The following is a 19,243-nucleotide window of genomic DNA, read 5'->3' on the forward strand; positions in this document are numbered from 1 at the left end:
CTTCAAACCGCCCTCTTCTTGCATGCGCAGTAGGATTGGTACCCGCACCTGTTTCTATGTGGGTGGAAATTCCTCTGCCAGCGCCCTCAACAGCAGAATACAGCATTTCTCACAGCAATGCTGCATTCTGACAGCCCTCTGTGATGCTGGTAACATGTCCGCCATTTTGTGTTTGTACCTGGGGTCTCAGTACGTTGCCACCCATTTCTGGTCCTGGCCCTTTATGCTTTTTATACGGGGGTCCCTCTGCAGACACTGGAGCATGAAGGCCCCCATTTACACTAAATTGGAAGCGATGGAGTGAGCTCCAAAAAGAAAGCGCAAGGTACGATGTCACTGATGGTGCCCTGGCTGCGACTGACCAATTTGGTGATCTCATCAAATGGCAGCAGATATCTGCATGCGTCGCGCATGAGCAGCCACTGGCACGGTGAAAAGAAACTAAGCTCCCAGAACCTGTCATGCTGCAGAGTTTGTACAGGCACGTTGCTGCTGGAGTAGCCTATCAAGCATATACAAGGTGGAGTTCCAGTGCGTCGGGCTGTCATAAAACCAGACTTCTGACGGGCAAGTGGTGTCCCCGCTGAACGGCATCAAGGCAAGCCATGGCCGTGTAAGATCTTCTAAAATGACCAGAGATTTTCCTGGCCTGCAGCAAGACGTCCTGTTCCCCGGGGTATTTGGCAACGAATCGCTGCACGACTAAGTTCAGGACGTGTCATTTTGCCCTGTTTCAGCATGCTCAGAAGATTGGCACCGTTGTCGCCCACCACTTTACCAACTGTCAAATTGAGCGTGGTTAGCCACTGATCAGCCTGTGACCGCAGAGCTGAAAGGAGTGCAGGACCAGTGTGGCTCTTGGCTTCCAGGCACAGCATCCGCAGCACAGCATAGCACTGGGGAGCTTAGGGGGCTCAGCGGAAGAGGCGGTAGATAGAAAAAGGAGGAGTCAGCCGAGGAGGAGACGGAGGATGGAGTAGGAGGAGGAGAAGAAGAGGCAGGTGTGCATGCAATCCATGGCGGTAACACCAAAATCAAACAGGAGCCACGGGTTACATGCTTGACGGCCGTTAGAAGGTTCACCCAGTGGGCAGTAAAAGTTATGTATCTTCCCTGCCCGTGTTTGCTAGACCACGTGTCTGTGATCAGATGTATCTTGGCGCCGACACTGTGTGCCAGAGATATATTTACTTGCCGCTGAACGTGGCTATATAGCTCTGGGATGCCCTTCTGGGAGAAATATTTCCTTCCGGGGACCTTCCATTGAGGTGTGCCAATGGCCTCAAATTTTCTAAAAGCCTCCGAGTCCACTAGTTTATATGGCAGTAGTTGGCTGGCTAGCAGTTCCGACAAGCCAGCGGTCAGCCACTGGGCAAGAGGGTTATCCGGCATCATCATCTTTTTATGCTCGAAAATTTAGGACATGGAAGCCTGCCTTATGCCAGATGAACGTGACGATGGCACGGTGGAGTGGAGGACAAAAGGGTGGAGAAGGAGAAGAGGCAGGATGTGGAGCGCCGGGAGTGTGGTTTTGTGGGTTCTGACGGCGTTGCTCCCACTGGGCTCTGTGATGGGAGGCCAGGTGACTTCTTAAGGCGGTCATCCCTAGGTGAGTGTTGGGCTTACCGTGACTTATTCATTGACAGCACAGGTTGCAGATGGCAACACTATTGTCAGCATCTGACATGTTAAAAAAATCCCACACTGTGTAGCCAGGTGCCAACGTCCTGGGAGCGCCAGAAGTGACCGTGCATGGTGGTTGGCTAGCTCCAGATACATTTGCAGTCTGCTTTTTGCCTCCTGTGCTCTGCGAGCTATGCCTGCTTTTCCTCCTTCTCCTCCCTCTCTGCTGCTCCATCTCTCCCTCAGAACTCTTCTCCTCATCCTCTCTTGCGGGCACCCACGTAACTTCTATCGACACGTCATCATCCTCACCTTCACCACCACTGACATTTAAGATCTTAGACTAGGCAGCAACAACGGGGACCTCCCTCCTTGAGATGATCTGGGTACCGTCATCAGACCGCTAGGTAGCGGCCGTTGCTACCTCCCCTTCCTCATCCGATGTCAAGAATGGCCGTGCATCGGTAAGGTCTGGGAATAAATGGGAAAATAATTCCTCTGACTCGTGTGGAGGGGCTATGATGTGGTGTGGATTTGGGGGTTCACACAGCTAAAAGTAAGGAGGGTGCAGATACAGAGGATGAGGAGGGTGCAGAAGCGGAAGGGTGAGTGAGCCACTCAACCAACTCTGGTGCGTCCTTTGAAGTAATCGCACGTGCCTTCTCCAACTTCCCACTTAGGCTCCGCCCTGGTGCTTTTGCCCCACCTCTTCCACTCCTGCGGAAGGGCCTACCTCTTCCTCTGCCTAAGTCGCTAGAGAAGAGCAGTATTTGTGGAAGCAGTTATATTGCAGGCCTCAATCAATATTTGGTGGAAGCAAGTATATCTAACGCCTTAATCAGTCTTTTGTGGAAGCAGGTATAACACACCCCTAAATCAGTTTTTTTGGGGACAACTGGTATATCACACCCGTTGCAATTAGTTGTTCCAATACCGTTTGAACCTCTATATAGCTGCGGTATCGCAGCAAAACCTCACACAACTGTTGCACAGTTCAAATGCACTATATAGAAAGTATATTATAAGTATACTACACCCCTCTGTATATCACACCTATCGATAGCACAACTATACCAGTCCTTAAAAGGACTTTTGTGGCCCTATTAGCTAGCGTTTAGTGTCCCTAACAGTCTGTCCCTGCTCCACACAGCAACCTCTCCCTACACTGGCAAAACACATAATTTAAAATGGCTGCCAGATCGGGTTCTGTTATAGGGTGGTGGTGTGTCCATGTGCTGAAACGTCTCAATTGGCTGTCCTGTCCCACCTGATAATTCTGTCATGGGTCAAAGTTTGGTGCAATGCAAAAGAATATGGTACGCGCGAACATCGCCATATGTTCGCATGTTCGGCGGATCGCAAACGCGCAAAGTTCTCCCCGAACCGACCTCCGGGCGAACCGCAAGGCCATAACTAGCTACCATTTATTGTGTGAAGTACACCTGCACTGCATGCGTGACAGGGAAAATAATATAGTTAATCTGTCTGTTAGTTCAGTGGGTGACCTCAAACAATTAGGAGAGCATCAAATAATGGACGTAGCTATGGTCGTGGTGCTGCTGGTGTTTGTGGAGCTCCTGTTGCAGGGATAGAACGTGGTCGATCTGTACCAGCTACACCCCTAAATGAAACACCTTCCTCAGGTGCACGTAGGCGACAGAACGTTAAGCATTATTTTGTAGGCCCGAATACCGGTGTACGAATGGTGAAAACAGAACAAGTAGAGTCTGTAGTAGATTGGTTGGCTGACAGTGCCTCCAGTTCCTTCACATTGTCTCCCACCCAGTCCCCTGCTCATAGCGCAGAGGTGGCACCTGCAGCCCATGGGTATCAGTCTTTCACCTCACCCCCTTGCAAATCAGACAAGCAGTCTGAGCCCTAAGTCATGCAGCAGTCTCTTATGCTTTTTGATGACATGTGAGAACCACCGCAACACATTTCTGATGATGAAGAAACACAGGTGCCAACTGCTGCGGCTTTCTGCAGTGTGCAGGCTGGCAAGGAGGGCAGGGGTGAAGAGTGGGTGAAAGTTGATGTGGAGGATGATGAGGTCCTAGTTCCATGGAATCAAAGTCATGCGAGTGATGTGTGCAGTTGGAGGTAGAGGTGCAAAAGCAGAGTTGCCGTCCCCTACCCAGTATGCCTCTTACTGCCCAACGCACCCAGGGACTGAGCACACAAAAGCCAGCTCCAAGGAGTTCCCTGGCGTGGCAGTTCTTCAGACAATGTGCTGACGACAAGACGCGAGTGGTTTGCACTATGTGCAAACAGAGCCTGAAGCGAGGCATACATGTTCTAAACCTGAGTACCTCCTGAATGACCAGGCATATAAATGCAAAGCACAGAATGCAGTGGAATAAACACCTCAAAAACCACGAAAGATCTCAGGCTCCTCCTGCATCCTCTTCTGCTGCAGTCTTGGACTTTTCCTCCCCCTCTGGAGTGACAGTGGCACCTGCTACTACACAAACAGAGGATGTGGCAGCAACGCCACCACTTCCGTCACCATCACTAAGTATCTCCACAATGTCTCATGGAAGCATTCAGCTGTCCATTTCCCAAACACCGGACAAAAATAGAAAGTACCCCCCTACCCACCCGCGATCCCTGGCCCTGAATGCCAGCATTTCAAAATTCCTGCCCTTTAAAATGCTGTCATTCCATCTGGTGGTGACGGAGACTTTTAAAAACCTTATGGCGGTGGCTGACCCACAGTACGTGGTTCCCAGCTGCCACTACTTTTCCAGGCGAGCCGTCCATGCCCTGTACAACCAAGAGGCGGACAAAATAAGGTGTGCACTGCGCAATGCCATCTGTGGCAAGGTCCACATACCCACCAATACGTAGACCAGTAAGCACGGGCAGGGACCTCATATCTCCCTAACTGCACACTGGGTAAATGCAGTGGCGGCTGGGCCTGAGGCGGATAGCAGTTTTGAGCATGATCTTCCGACACAGAGGATTACAGGACGTTTCTCTTTGCCTCCTGTTGCCTTCACTTCCTACTCCGCTTCCTCCTCTACCACTTCCTCATCTGGTCAGCGTAACACCTTAACCACCAACTTCAGCACAGCCAGGGGAAAACGACAGCAGGCAGTTTTGAAACTCATGTGTTTGGGGGGAAAAACCCCACACCGCGCAGGAGCTTTGGACGGGCATGGAACAGCAGACCGACGAGTGGTTGGTGCCACTGAGCCTCAAGCCCGGTCTGGTGGTGTACGATAATGGGCGAAATCTAGTAGCAGCTCTGGGCCTAGCTGGCTTGACGCACATCCCTTGCCTGGCGCATGTGCTGAATTTTGTGGTGCAGAAATACCTGAAAAACTACCCAGATATCCAAGAGCTGCTGCAGAAAGTGCAGGCCATCTGTGCGTGCTTTCGGCGTTCTCACCCTGCTGCTTCTCGCCTGTCTGTGCTGCAGCGTAACTTCGGCCTTCCCGCTCACCGCCTCATATGCAACGTGCCCACAAGGTGGAACTCCACCAAGCACATGACGGAGAGACTGTGTGAGCAGCATCAGGCAATAGTGGAGTTTCAGCTGCAGCACGCACGGGTCAGTCACTTTGTGGAACAGCACCACTTCACCACCAACGAGTGGGCCTCCATGTGGGACGTGTGTGCCGTGTAGCGCTGTTTCGAGTACTCAACCAACATGGCCAGTGCCGATGATGCCATTCTCAGCGGTACTATCCCACAATTATGTCTCCTTAAAAAAACACTTTGGGCGATGATGGAAGAGGATGTGGCACATGAGGAGGAGGAAGATGGATCATTTCCACGGTTATCAGGCCAGTCATTCAACTTCGGCGCAGGCACGGTGAGGAAGCTGGCATCTGGTGAGCGTCCTTCCCTCACTGCGCCTGCCCCGAATACTGAACGGCGCTAATGTCAGCAAGTTTAATAGTGACAGTTCTAGTGAAAGAAACCCTTTAATAATGCATATTCTTCTTGTTCACGCTGTATCTTATATAATTTTTGGGGAAAATAGATTGGTGATTGTACACTTTTTCTGTATGAACCGAATTCCATTATCCTTTCATTGGTGAAATTTTATATTTCAAACATGGTTTTTTTCGGTAAAATTGATGGGTGACTGAAAAACTCTTTTTGCTGTATGGAACAAATGACTTTGTGGTGAAATTTTTAAATTAAAATTTGTTTTTTTTTCATAATATATATTATGAAACAACAAATATACCAATAGTACATGAAAACAGTAACAACCTGCTCATGCTGCCACCACCTCACCACTCTGTCATTGTTTCACTGTGTGGTCTCCTCATGCTGCTTCCACCTCCACACTGTCATTGTGCCACTCTTTGGCCTCCTCCTGATGCTGAAGCCACCTCCAGACTCTGTCATTGGACCATTTCTCATGCTGTTCCCACCCTCCCCACTTCATGACTGGGCCAGTATTTTGCCTTTAGTCCTGGCTGACATCATCATTTATTTCACATTTCTTCTGATCTGTCAGAAGGAAAAGAAAATGAGACGCGCAACAGATCCTGTCTGTGTAGCAGCTGTAAGGCCTGTATGGTCCCATCAGAATTGGCTTATGATTTGGTAGCCAAAAGCAGGAGTGGGTACAAAACACAGAAGACATGCAAATATTCTATTCACGTTTCATCTCTGTTTTGGATCCACTCCTGTTTGCTCCACAGACAGGATGCGTTTTTTGGGGGTTATTGTTCTGACGGATCAGAGGAAGGGCAAAATCAGTGACTTTACACAAACTTACTGCTGACACCCTCTCCACTCTGTCGGGGGCTCTACTTGTATAAGCGTTTAATAGAACAGGTTCTGTAGACTCTATCTATAAGGCTAACATTGATCTGTAAGGCTGAGTTCATACTTGAGTTATTTGGTCAGTTTTGGCCCCGTGACTGCCCAAATAAGTGAAATGTGCAGTGATTCTAAGAGCGACGTCTGGCATCTGCATGTCATTGCGGTAGGGACAATATTCGAATTAGCATTTTTTTTAAATATTTGGGTGAATATTCTCGAATTTACAATTATTTTCTTGATTGTGAAAATCGGCAATGTAATATGCGCACAATACAGACTTGGGTCACTTTTGCCTCATTTTTCAAGCTGCTAGAACAGGGGTCAGCAACCTTCGGCACTCCAGCTGTTGTGAAACTACAATTCCCACCATGCATCATTTATTTCTATGGGAGTTCTGATAAGAGCAGCGCAATTGTGCCTGATGGGCGTTATAGTTTCACAACAACTAGAGTGCCGGAGGTTGCCTACCTCTGTGCTAGAAGTTTCATGAGACTGGAAAAAATGGTGGGAACATTACAATAGCTTTATATGCAGATAGAGTGCTCCAATATATTCACGATTGCGCTAATCTGCACTAATGATGCAAATATTTTGGCGCAATACGTGACACTTTACATTTTATCAGGTCTGACTACATATTTCTGATTGTGCACTAAGTATTGTTGTGACATCACAGCACTATGTCTGTCGCATGTATGTATGGACAGCAGAGAAACAGTAATCCCTATCACACTACCTAACTCCCTGCACTGGAACCTATCAGCTACACTATATCAGGATATAACCTACACTGACTATCTCCCACTAACTATCTGTATTATATATATATATATATATATATATATATATGAGCTAACTAACTGTCTAATGTAATGACACAGCAAAGCACAGAGCACAGTAATGTCACTGCTCTCTCGCACTCTCTCAGATCTTATATAGTAAGGGGTCGGCAACGTTCCTATTGGTTGCTAGGGGGATGTTGCTAAGCTCAGACAAAGACATTGCCACCTTCTCATTGGCCCACAAGCAAGAAGAAGGGAGGGATCATGGGTTCAGATGAAAAAAAAAAATCCAGAATATTCGAGAATACGACTATATAGCACTATATTCTAAATCTTTGAGATTTCTCGAAGTGGAGATATTCGCGATAAAATTTGCGATTTGAATATTCTGCCCAACAATAGTCATAGTGACAGTATTATTTCACTACCACAGCAGACTCCCTATGCGTGTTACTGAGAGGCACAGTGTTCTACACCCCTATAAATGGTCTCTGCAGCCAGGAAATAGCCGATTTTTAACACGTTTTGCTATTGGATCGAACCAAATTTTTTTCTAAAAAAATTAAAAAATTGGAACGGGACTAATCAAATTTTTGACAAATGTGCTCATCTCTACCTGCCACCTACTGATTTAGGTTTTTATATCTTATTTTTGCACAACTGATTTCAACTGTATTAACAGTTTATGTTTAAAGCGTGAAAGTGTTTTATTGCCCATATTAGAAATATCCGCAGGAGGTCTACTGCGAGGGCTTGTGGAGAGTTAATATTTAACATTAAAATACAGAACTTTTAAGCTCTTTTTACAAAACTAAGGTGTTTAACAAAAATATACTGGCACAATAATATGAGAGAAGGTAAAGCTGGGTTTGTTCCTTGGTGGGGAGGTTTTCATTTTTTTTTTATGATTTTGAAATGTAGTTCCTCCCATGCCCCACCCTAAAAATAATAAATTAAGAACCTCGGCCAAGGTTCTCCTCTCACATTACGTGCTGTAAGAGCCATGAGCTCCCTGTTTGGAATACTCTGCCTCCTCTCAGCTCTTGTAGCAACAAGTAAGTTTCCAGAAAGGTTTTAAGACCTGAATTATTTATCTTTTGTTTTATATTTTGTATTTTATGGCTTTATTGATAATATTGTTAACGATTATACACAGTATTACTAATAATATGAAATAATAAAACAAATGATGAAAGTAATAGTTATATAACATGTATGATCTTTTCTTAATGTAAACCCTCCCAATTCCTGGTAAACCTTTACCTCGGCTCCTGTTCATAGTAGGAGATAAGCTATTAGACATCGTTCCCAGATGCTGCTGATCTCAGAACGTGGCATCAGAAAAAAAAGTATGAATGTCCTGATTCTGTACCATCTCTTTAGGCTATGCTCTTTCGTGTACACATTGTTTTTCTAATGAAGCGACATGCTCCGGTCCCAGCTTGACCTGTTCTTCAGGACAACATTGTGGAACTACATACAGAGAAACCATCGCTGGTGAGTTGTCTGATTTAATTCAATTATTTCAAAAGGTTAGGAGGAGATTTGACTCTTATGTAACTCAAGCATAATTGTTGCATACAGTTCTGTAACTTTCCGATATACCTTATTTCTCAGTTACCAATTATTTTTAATACCACCGTTTGCTGTCAGTGAATGGGTATATTGGGGACATTCCTGTTTGCATCCAGGGGCTGAAAACCTAAGAAGCATCACATTGCTACAAATGTCTGTGGTCTAGACAATCCTCTGTGACTTAAAGGGTTTTTGCCACCAGATTTTGACCTATTTAGCTGTCTGACACTAGCGATCTGCTAGTGTCTGCTGTACCTAACCGCGTTCTTGTATTACCTTTGTCTGCTGCAGTTAACCTTAAAAACATACTTTTATTGATATGCAAATAAGCCTCTAGGTGCTATGTGGGCGTCTTTTCAGCACCTAGAGGCTCTGTCTACTCACCATGTCCCTTCAGCCCGCCCCTCTTCTCTAGATTGACAGCCTACTTCGCTCCATCTCGGCCGAATTCTCACGCCTGTGCCGTGCGCTTCTGTATTCAGCGCAGGCGCAGTGACTGTCGGACCGAATTCAGCCGAGATGGAGCGAAGTAGGCTGTCAATCTAGAGAAGAGGGGCGGGCTGAAGGGACATGGTGAGTAGACAGAGCCTCTAGGTGCTGAAAAGACGCCCACAGCATACAAAGGTAATACAAGAACACAGTTAGGTACAGCAGACACTAGCAGATCGCTAGTGTCAGACAGCTAAATAGGTCAAAATCTGGTGGTAGAAACCCTTTAAGCAGTCTGGAGTCGAAATTGATACATTTTACCTGCAGTGATACATTGTAATAAAAGCTAAAAATACCACAAAGAGAATCAGGACAGACTCACAGAGGATTGTCTACACCATAGGTGTTGCTACAGGGGGCCATTGCCCCCTCTAGGTTATTCCATGCCCCCCCCCGCTGATTCCCTTTAAAACTCTGGCCGTCAGGGGCGTAACCATCACGTTCGCAGACGGTGCGACCGAGGCCCGGCGGGGGGAGGGGGCCCGTGGCACTACTACCAGCCCCTGCTGTAAAATCACTCCTCCAACTGCATCCTCCGTTCCATCTGCAAAGTGTCCTTTACTCTCCTGACTTTTGTAGCAGGTAGCCAATGAGCAGCAATGCTGGTGGTGACTAGTGATGATCGATGAATACCTGTTCAGCTCGAGCATTGCTATGCTCAGCAGATCCGAGTGCTCGGCCGAATAATTTGGGTGCTTGAATGCAATTTAATACAATGGAAGTCAATGGGTAGACAACCAGGCACCCCCTGCTCAGAAGAGAAGAGGGTGTCTAGTTCAGAAAAAAGGGTTAGAAATTGATGGAAACCCCATCAAAATGGTTTGGCAACAGCATTAAGAGGATAGCTGGATGCATCTTAGACTCCTATCATGTACGACATACAATAGACAACCACACAAAGGCTATATGCCAAAAGCCAGGTATGTACAAGCCATCCATCTATCCATGAGACAGATAACAGCCAGCATACCTTACAATGACAGCCTTGTGCACTATGAGATATTCCAAACCAGCTCTCATCTGACTGAGAACCAGTAAACCTCAAAGTTATTTTGCATCTGTTGGATTGCTTGGGTGGACCTGCACACCTAGATCAATATCATTAGGCGACAAAAAGTTTTCCGATTGTCCTAACATAATATTCAATAACCTTTCTATATAGTTTTGTCATGTAAAACTAATTTGCATAAACATTGGCATATGAGAAAGACATGCAAATGAGCAGAAACTGCCTTGTTTTTCAGCTGTCATAATTGCAAGTTGCCACATTGGTGATCTCCAATTATTAGATATAATTCCTTATAATTTCTTTTACTTGTCAGAACTTATTTCTGGTTTGCTATGTGTCATCCACAGATCCCCCCCATAACAGTGGTTCATCCACAGATTCCCCATAACAGTGTCATCCACAGATCCCCCCATAGCAGTGTCATCCACAGATGCCCTCCATAACAGTGTGCAGTGTGTCATCCACAGATCCCCCCATAGCAGTGTCATCCACAGATGCCCTCCATAACAGTGTGCAGTGTGTCATCCACAGATCCCCCCATAGCAGTGTCATCCACAGATGCCCTCCATAACAGTGTGCAGTGTGTCATCCACAGATCCCCCAATACCAGTGTCATCTACAGATGCCCCCATAACAGTGTGTCATACATAGATCCCCCATGACAGTGTGTCATTCACAGATGCCCCCATAACAGTGTGTCATACACAGATCCCCCCATAACAGTGTCATCCACAGATCCCCCATAACAGTGTCATCCACAGATCCCCCATAACAATGTCATCCACATATCCCCCCATAACAGTGTCATCCACAGATCCCCATAACAGTGTCATCCACAGAGCCCCATAACAGTGTCATCCACAGATCCCCCATAACAGTGTGACATCCACAGATCCCCCATAACAGTGTGTCATACATAGATCCCCCATGACAGTGTGTCATTCACAGATGCCCCCATAACAGTGTGTCATACACAGATCCCCCCATAACAGTGTCATCCACAGATCCCCCATAACAGTGTCATCCACAGATCCCCCATAACAGTGTCATCCACAGATCCCCCATAACAATGTCATCCACATATCCCCCCATAACAGTGTCATCCACAGATCCCCATAACAGTGTCATCCACAGAGCCCCATAACAGTGTGACATCCACAGATCCCCCATAACAGTGCGCCATCCACAGATCCTAGATTGTTCCCTTCTATGAATAAGCCTGTGAGCGCCTGTTCATTGGTCTTTAGTGACTGTTTAACATATGGGATTATTCACACCACCCTGGTGTTTGCAGAAACTGCTTTAAACTATAAAGAAAGGTTTTGGAGAGTGTTTCTCTCTTTCTCAGGTCTGAAGCAAAACCGAGGAAGAAAGGGAAACTCTTGAAAGCTTGTCTTCTAAGTATTAGGTTAGTACAATAATGTATCCCTGCAGACCGCAATACTCTCGTATTTTGTCATCTTATTTATATATACTTATTTCATTTTTTTCAGTAGTATGATTAAGTGGGGGAAATTATTAGTGCCCCCCATTTTTGACTGTGGTATCTTATGTGCCCCCCTATATATTGATCCTAGAGTTGCCACTGGTCTATACTGATGCACCGTGACAATTCCAGCTTCTTCGTGAGCAGGACTAAATCCGTACAGGTTTTCAGTCTTTAGATGTTAGAAAAGTCTATAAACGTGCCGCAGGCAGATGTGGGACCTAGAACCAAAGGACCATGCCTTATAAAAAATGGAAAAATTTGCAAAAAATTTAATTACAAAATCCAAGTCTGTTTTCTGCCCAAACAGAAGTGTTTGGGGGTCGCGCCTGAGTCAGAGTCAGGAGCACAGAGGAAACAACAGACGGAAACTGTAAAACAAGGATGTTTGCGTTTAGTTCACAGACGCTTAATGTGCGATGGTTGCGAGTTTCTCAAGCAACGTTTGATATAACACACTCAATGGGTTGGCAGCTCTTCATCAGTGTACACTGGGCCGGCCCCGTCGCTCTTCCAGACCCAAGTGCTCCAAAGCCCTGCAGGTTATGACAGATTTCAACAGCAAAAAGTCATAGAATAGTATAAAATGTACGGTGTACAGTAACATAATTTTAAAACATCACTGCCAGAGGGTTAGGAAGTGTCACCATCTGTGCACCTTGAGGTAAGCCTGAGTTTCAGTTCTTTTGAGCAGTGTACCAGAGCTGGAAGCTGTAGAGTAGATGGAGCAGGAAACAGAAGGCTCCGTCCATAGTATAGTGGGTGCCAGGGTACTTTAACACAGCTCCCAATTCCAGAAAAAGTCTTTAAGAGGAAATGTACATGACAAAACTTAGAGACCACTGTGCAGCATGCAGAACCCTCACCTCTTATCACTATGCTACCAACCCTTACCCCGACCTATTTTGACCTGCAGGGCACAGCATTTTTTCTTTTCATTCCCAATTTTCCAAGAGCAATTTTTTAGATTTTATCTGTCATCCTCGCCATATAAGGGCTTGGTTTTGAGGGAAGGGTTGCATTTGTAGTGCACTGAAAAATAGTTATATTCTGTTTACTTTTTTCGTGGAGGGAAAAGCAATTCCACCATTTTTTTTTTTTAATATTTTTTTAAATTTCTGTTACATTTCCTGTTTGCCTTAAATAACATGTGAATGATATTCTATGGGTCAGTACGATTAATGAAATACCAAATTGATATTGTTTTTATGCCTTTTTTAGAACCCATTTTCTTAACCCTATTAGGAAATTCTGAGATAATCAAGGTGGGGTGGTCCTCTGGCCAGGATTGTCATCTCTTGGTCAGAATGATTACAAAGAGCATGTCTTCCTCTGCAGGAACTGTCCTGTCCTGCACTATACAGAGACTGTGTCATATCTACAGTAACTTCTCCTGCGGTGGTGCTGCAAGAAAGTTGTACACCTTTTGTCAGGTTTCTCAGCCCTTATAACTGATTGCTGAAAATCATAGCAGGAAAAACTTTGTGATCTGATTATTGTCAGGGAACCTTTCTACTAAAAAGGTCCCTTGAAGAATATATAAATGAATCAAGAAAGAAAACATTTTCTATGTTTTTGTTTATTTTCAGCTGGATTGAAGTCCATATCTTTGACCAGATCATGCACACTTGCAACTCAATGTGGCTTCCGGGGCACTGTGGGCATACAACATGGAAATATCAGGATGGGCACTTCATGCTGCAACTCTGACAACTGCACTCCTAGTCTTCCATCATGTAAGTCATCTGTTTTCCAGTTTTCTGCCGCAATGCTGGATTAAAGTCATTAAAATAATGACCAAAATATATTTGGGGAGGGTCGGGGGTTCATTATGATGAGCGCAACATGTGCCAGTGTTCTGGAGTAAGACGTGACAAATTTGTTAACATGAGTGGACCTCTTCATAAAATTGGTAAATCTTCTGGCAGTTTGTGCACCAGAATAGCAAATCTACACCAGCAAAAGAATTTAGACTAGAACCTTCAGAATCACAGCTGCATATCAATGAAGCAAACTTAATTATAAAAAACTAAATGGCTACACGTCATTATACACACAGTACAGACCAAAAGTTTGGACACACCTTCTCATTCAAAGAGTATTCTTTATTTTCATGACTATGAAAATTATAGATTCACACTGAAGGCATCAAAACTATGAATTAACACATGTGGAATTATATACATAACAAAAAAGCGTGAAACAACTGAAAATATGTCATATTCTAGGTTCTTCAAAGTAGCCACCTTTTGCTTTGATTACTGCTTTGCACACTCTTGGCATTCTCTTGATGAGCTTCAAGAGGTAGTCACCTGAAATGGTCTTCCAACAGTCTTGAAGGAGTTCCCAGAGATGCTTAGCACTTGTTGGCCCTTTTGCCTTCACTCTGCGGTCCATCTCACCCCAAACCATCTCGATTGGGTTCAGGTCCGGTGACTGTGAAGGCCAGGTCACCTGGCGCAGCACCCAATCACTCTCCTTCATGGTCAAATAGCCCTTACACAGCCTGGAGGTGTGTTTGGGGTCATTGTCCTGTTGAAAAATAAATGATGGTCCAACTAAACGCAAACCGGATGGAATTGCATGCCGCTGCAAGATGCTGTGGTAGCCATGCTGGTTCAGTATGCCTTCAATTTTGAATAAATCCCCAACAGTGTTACCAGCAAAGCACCCCCACACCACCACACCTCCTCCTCCATGCTTCACGGTGGGAACCAGGCATGTAGAGTCCATCCGTTCACCTTTTCTGCGTCGCACAAAGACACGGTGGTTGGAACCAAAGATCTCAAATTTGGACTCATCAGACCAAAGCACAGATTTCCACTGGTCTAATGTCAATTCCTTGTGTTCTTTAGCCCAAACAAGTCTCTTCTGCTTGTTGCCTGTCCTTAGCAGTGGTTTCCTAGCAGATATTCTACCATGAAGGCCTGATTCACACAGTCTCCTCTTAACAGTTGTTCTAGAGATGTGTCTGCTGCTAGAACTCTGTGTGGCATTGACCTGGTCTCTAATCTGAGCTGCTGTTAACCTGCGATTTCTGAGGCTGGTGACTCGGATGAACTTCTCCTCCGCAGCAGAGGTGACTCTTGGTCTTCCTTTCCTGGAGCGGTCCGCATGTGAACCAGTTTCTTTGTAGTGCTTGATGGTTTTTGTGACTGCACTTGGGGACACTTTTAAAGTTTTCCTAATTTTTCAGACTGACTGACCTTCATTTCTTAAAGTAATGATGGCCGCTCGTTTTTCTTTACTTAGCTGCTTTTTTCTTGCCATAATACAAATTCTAACAGTCTATTCAGTAGGACTATCAGCTGTGTATCCACCTGACTTCTCCACAACGCAACTGATGGTCCCAACCCCATTTATAAGGAAAGAAATCCCACTTATTAAACCTGACAGGGCACACCTGTGAAGTGAAAACCATTTCAGGGGACTACCTCTTGAAGCTCATCAAGAGAATGCCAAGAGTGTGCAAAGCAGTAATCAAAGCAAAAAGTGGCTACTTTGAAGAACCTAGAATATGACATATTTTCAGTTGTTTCACACTTTTTTGTTATGTATATAATTCCACATGTGTTAATTCATAGTTTTGATGCCTTCAGTGTGAATCTACAATTTTCATAGTCATGAAAATAAAGAAAACTCTTTGAATGAGAAGGTGTGTCCCAACTTTTGGTCTGTACTGTACAAACAATAGAGCTAAGAAATAGGGGTCATTCTAAATAAATAGTAGATGGGCCCGACACACGTTTGAGCAACTATGTGCGCTAAGAGCTTCCATTAACTCATTTATAGTAGGTATTGTATCACTTTTATTTAGAATGACCCCCATTTTTTAGCTCTATTGTTTGTATGTATAATGGTGTGCAGCCATTTTGTTTTTTATAAATCTACACCAGCGGCGTCATAATTGTCACCAAATTATATTAAATCTATATTTACAAAAAAAGTAAGTTGCTAATCTGGTGTTTATACCAAAAATTCAACTTTTTCTTTCTCCCATAAAAAATAATCCTCCCTATTCTCTTGCCTTTCAAAACTCTTGTTTTAATGCCAAAGATTGCTCGGTTTCTCAGTAATGTTTTACTCCACTCCACCGTCCATGTAGTCACAGATGGCAGAGTTGATGTGACATTCTAAATGACATCATCAATACAATATGCCCAGTGATTGGCTGCCACAGTCACAAGTCAAGACAACAAATCACCAATGCAGCTATGGTAAAAACAAAGGATATCATGGTACCGTGGAACCATTGGAATTTCATCCAGTTGTCAAGTAGAAATTGAAGCGTTTTCAATGGCAGTGGTTTACTAACCATGGAATCAGAACATCAGTCATTAAAACTTGGAGAGAGGCGGCCTACACCTTCTCCCGTTACCAAATGTAGATCCAGATTATTTTCTTTCAGTCACCACTAGGGGGAGCTCTGTGTATACAAATATTTTCTAGTTCCCGTTGAGTTAAATGGTAAAAATACCCCTACACTGAGCTCCATTCATGGTGACTACAAGCTTCAAGTCTTAACAGCTACTGAAGTGAAGCAAGGAGTCCTTGAGCTGTATCTGGGAGATTCATCAATATATTTATTCTACTTGTCTGTTGTAAATATGAGTAATATGTTTATAATAAATGCCATTTTAATTAAGCCCCTGTTCCACTTTTGCCAAGATAGAAATTAGGCGAGGGAGAGCCTTTTCAGTTTTGCTATGGTGCCCAATGATATATTTATTTTATTTTTTCATTTTTAGGCGTTATTTATTTTAGGTTTGCGCAAATCTAAAAAAGGGTATAATATACATACATATAAAACAAAGCAAACTCAGCAAGCGTAATCACATCAACAGACCTGGTACAAAGGGGGACAGGGGCCTGCCTGTGAGGGCTTACAGTCTACAATGGAAGAGGGAAGGAGACAGTAGCTGTGTAGTGGTAGCAAGGTTATTTTAGGTTGCATGACTTTTTTGTTGGGATTTCTGGTTGTTTCTGAAGGTTTGAATTGTGGGGGAGGGTCTGATGTGCTGGGGTAGTGGGTTCCAGAGTAAGTTAGATGTGTGAGAAATTTAGCAGATGATTGTGAGTAAAGAAAATAGGAGTGCAAAGTAGGAGGGAGGTCCTGTGAGAATGTATCAGGAGAGTAGGTCAGAGATGTACAGAGGGGACACTTGAGACACTGGGCACTTGAGAGCCAGTGAAGGAATTGACAGAGGAGGAATGGTTTCACAGGTTAGAGGGGTGCGAGAGAGTTAGATGGGAGGTCACAGAGGAGAATGTTGCAATAGTCCAGGCAGGAGATGATGAGGGCATGTATTAACATGTTGATTGACTCAGGGTTGAGGACGGAGCTGATATGAGAAATGTTTGAGTTGTAGACAGCAGTAAGTGGTAAGAGCTTAGATGTATGGCTTGATATCTACGTGTGCACACCCCTGAATTTTAAAGGGAACTAACATGTTATACTAAATAGTTGGTCCAGTGGTTTATTCTGATGCTATATTTGAACTCAAGAAAAAAAAAATCCCTATGATAAGGAAAATATTTTTCTGCCTCATTAATGTATTTGCCCCCAATGGAAATATGGAGGTGCAGTAATACATGTACTCCCTCTAGTAATACCTGTGGTTTATACATGGAAATGGATGCTTCTTGTACAGTGTTTCATCTTTCACCTGTTTGCTTCCAGTGCCAATAAGAAGCTCTTACACCAATGGACTGGTCTGCCGATCCTGCAAGTCCGATGACTCCGCCCGGTGTCACACTGCTGATACTATAGAATGCACAGGGGATGAGAATATGTGTCTTCTCCAGACAACTCATGAGTCAGGTACAAAAAATGGTTCATTTTCATCTGGCACCACAATTCTCAGGATATGATGGGCCAAAGGCAAAAATAAGAAAGAACACATTTGCTGTGGGTACAAAATCTTCGAGACTGATATATAATAAATAAACCTCATTTAAGATAATGTTTTTATAGAAAAAACAAGTAACAAAAACAAAAACAAAATGTTCAATCACAGTGCAGCTTTCTTCTCCTAGAGCTGTACTGGGAATAGTATATCTTGTCAAGAGGTTAGAGAATCCTCGTATATATGAGGTTTAGTGTTGTGTTAAATGATGTTGTGTCTTTTGCAGGATCAGCGTCAGCTTCATCAGCCATCCGAGGGTGCGCGACAGAGTCTATCTGTAACCTTGGAAGCCAATCCGCAAGCGCTGGAGGAGTTATAAGGGATATTAAGTTTATCTGCACCAGCGGTGGCCTAAGTGCCCATACAACTGTTCTGGCTCCAGCCATTGTGTGTCTTCTACTGCTGAAACTGTTCTTCTAACAAAGGTTAAAGATCTTAGGATGAATGAGGCCAAGAGAAACAAAAAATATTTACAATGCAGAATATTTTTATATTGGTTTATTTATTTATTTATTTATTTTTTTAAACCTTGGCTGGAAAATATCCACATCCACAAGTAACATAAAATTATCTTCAGCATCTATGTTTTGGAAACCACTTCCATTAATATTTCAAGATTTTTTTTAATAAACAAATTTACAAACCAAGATTCTCTCATCAATAGTGTTAAGTGAACCCTAACTGTAAAGTTTAGGCCCGTACTGAACTTTACGATTTTTGGTACCCGGACCCGAACCAGAACTTTGCCGGAAAAGTTAGGGTTCAAGTTCAGTGTTCGGGCATTTAATAAAGCTTATTGAAAGGCTGCAGTGCAGCCAATCAACAAGCTTTAAAGCTGTGGGCACTTAGAAGCCATCACAGCCTTGCCTAGTAATGGCATGGCTGTGATTGGCCGCTCCTTCATGTGACCCAACCTCTATATAAGCTGGATCACGTGTAGCCCCGCCCATCAGCTCTGAATAGTGCAGAGACAGGGAGCAGGCAGCTGAAGTGAGGGAGAGTGTTAGGCATCTCATCTGGCTGTTAATTCTGTGGGTGACCTATAGCAATTTTTTGTGGGTGCAACACACCAGCTTTGCACCCCTGACACAGAAAGATAAAAATAAATCCATCTGTTAGTTCGGTGGGTGACATATACCAATTTATTGTGTGAAGTACACCTGCACTGCATACATGACAGGGAAAGTAATATAGCTAATCCATCTTATAGTTCAGAGGGTGAAATATACCCATTTATTGTGTTAGGTACACCTGCACTGCAAAAGTGCCAGGCAAAATAATATAGTTAATACGTCTGTTAGTTCGGTGTGTGACATATACCCATTTTTGGTGTGAGGTACACCTGCAATGAATACGTGCCAGGGAAAATAATATAGTTAATCAATCTGTTGACCTCAAAGAATGAGGAGAGCATCAAATTCGGGATGTGGCCCTGGTCATCGTGCTGCTGGTGTTGGTGGAGCTCCTGTTGCAGGGAGATGACGTGGTCAATCTGTGCCAGCTACATACCCAAATGAAACTCCTTCCTCAGGTGCACGTAGGCGACAGAACGTTCAGCGTTATTTTGTATGACCGAGTACGGGTGTAC

The 19,243-nt window shown here is 44.2% G+C and overlaps 1 protein-coding gene across 1 annotated transcript; it reads left to right on the forward strand.

Annotated features, from left to right (window-relative positions):
• Window positions 1-8,177: 8,177 nt before the first annotated feature.
• On the forward strand, window positions 8,178-18,302 carry LOC122927103 (phospholipase A2 inhibitor and Ly6/PLAUR domain-containing protein-like). The gene is made up of 5 exons (XM_044278688.1): window positions 8,178-8,245; window positions 8,574-8,687; window positions 13,339-13,485; window positions 17,430-17,570; window positions 17,882-18,302. The coding sequence occupies exons 1-5, from the start codon at window positions 8,194-8,196 to the stop codon at window positions 18,073-18,075; spliced, it is 648 nt and encodes a 215-aa protein (XP_044134623.1). The 5' UTR covers window positions 8,178-8,193; the 3' UTR covers window positions 18,076-18,302.
• The last annotated feature ends 941 nt before the right edge of the window (window positions 18,303-19,243 follow it).

Source organism: Bufo gargarizans, chromosome 2 (genome assembly GCF_014858855.1).
Source record: "Bufo gargarizans isolate SCDJY-AF-19 chromosome 2, ASM1485885v1, whole genome shotgun sequence".
Lineage (NCBI taxonomy): Eukaryota > Metazoa > Chordata > Amphibia > Anura > Bufonidae > Bufo > Bufo gargarizans.

Bases quoted from the DNA above. Each gene is read 5' to 3' on its own strand.
- LOC122927103 (XM_044278688.1), top strand. From the start codon at position 8,194: ATGAGCTCCCTGTTTGGAATACTCTGCCTCCTCTCAGCTCTTGTAGCA. The intron at 8,246-8,573 runs GTAAGTTTCCAG...CCATCTCTTTAG, and splicing joins CTCAGCTCTTGTAGCAACAA to GCTATGCTCTTTCGTGTACA. The intron at 17,571-17,881 runs GTACAAAAAATG...TGTCTTTTGCAG, and splicing joins CCAGACAACTCATGAGTCAG to GATCAGCGTCAGCTTCATCA.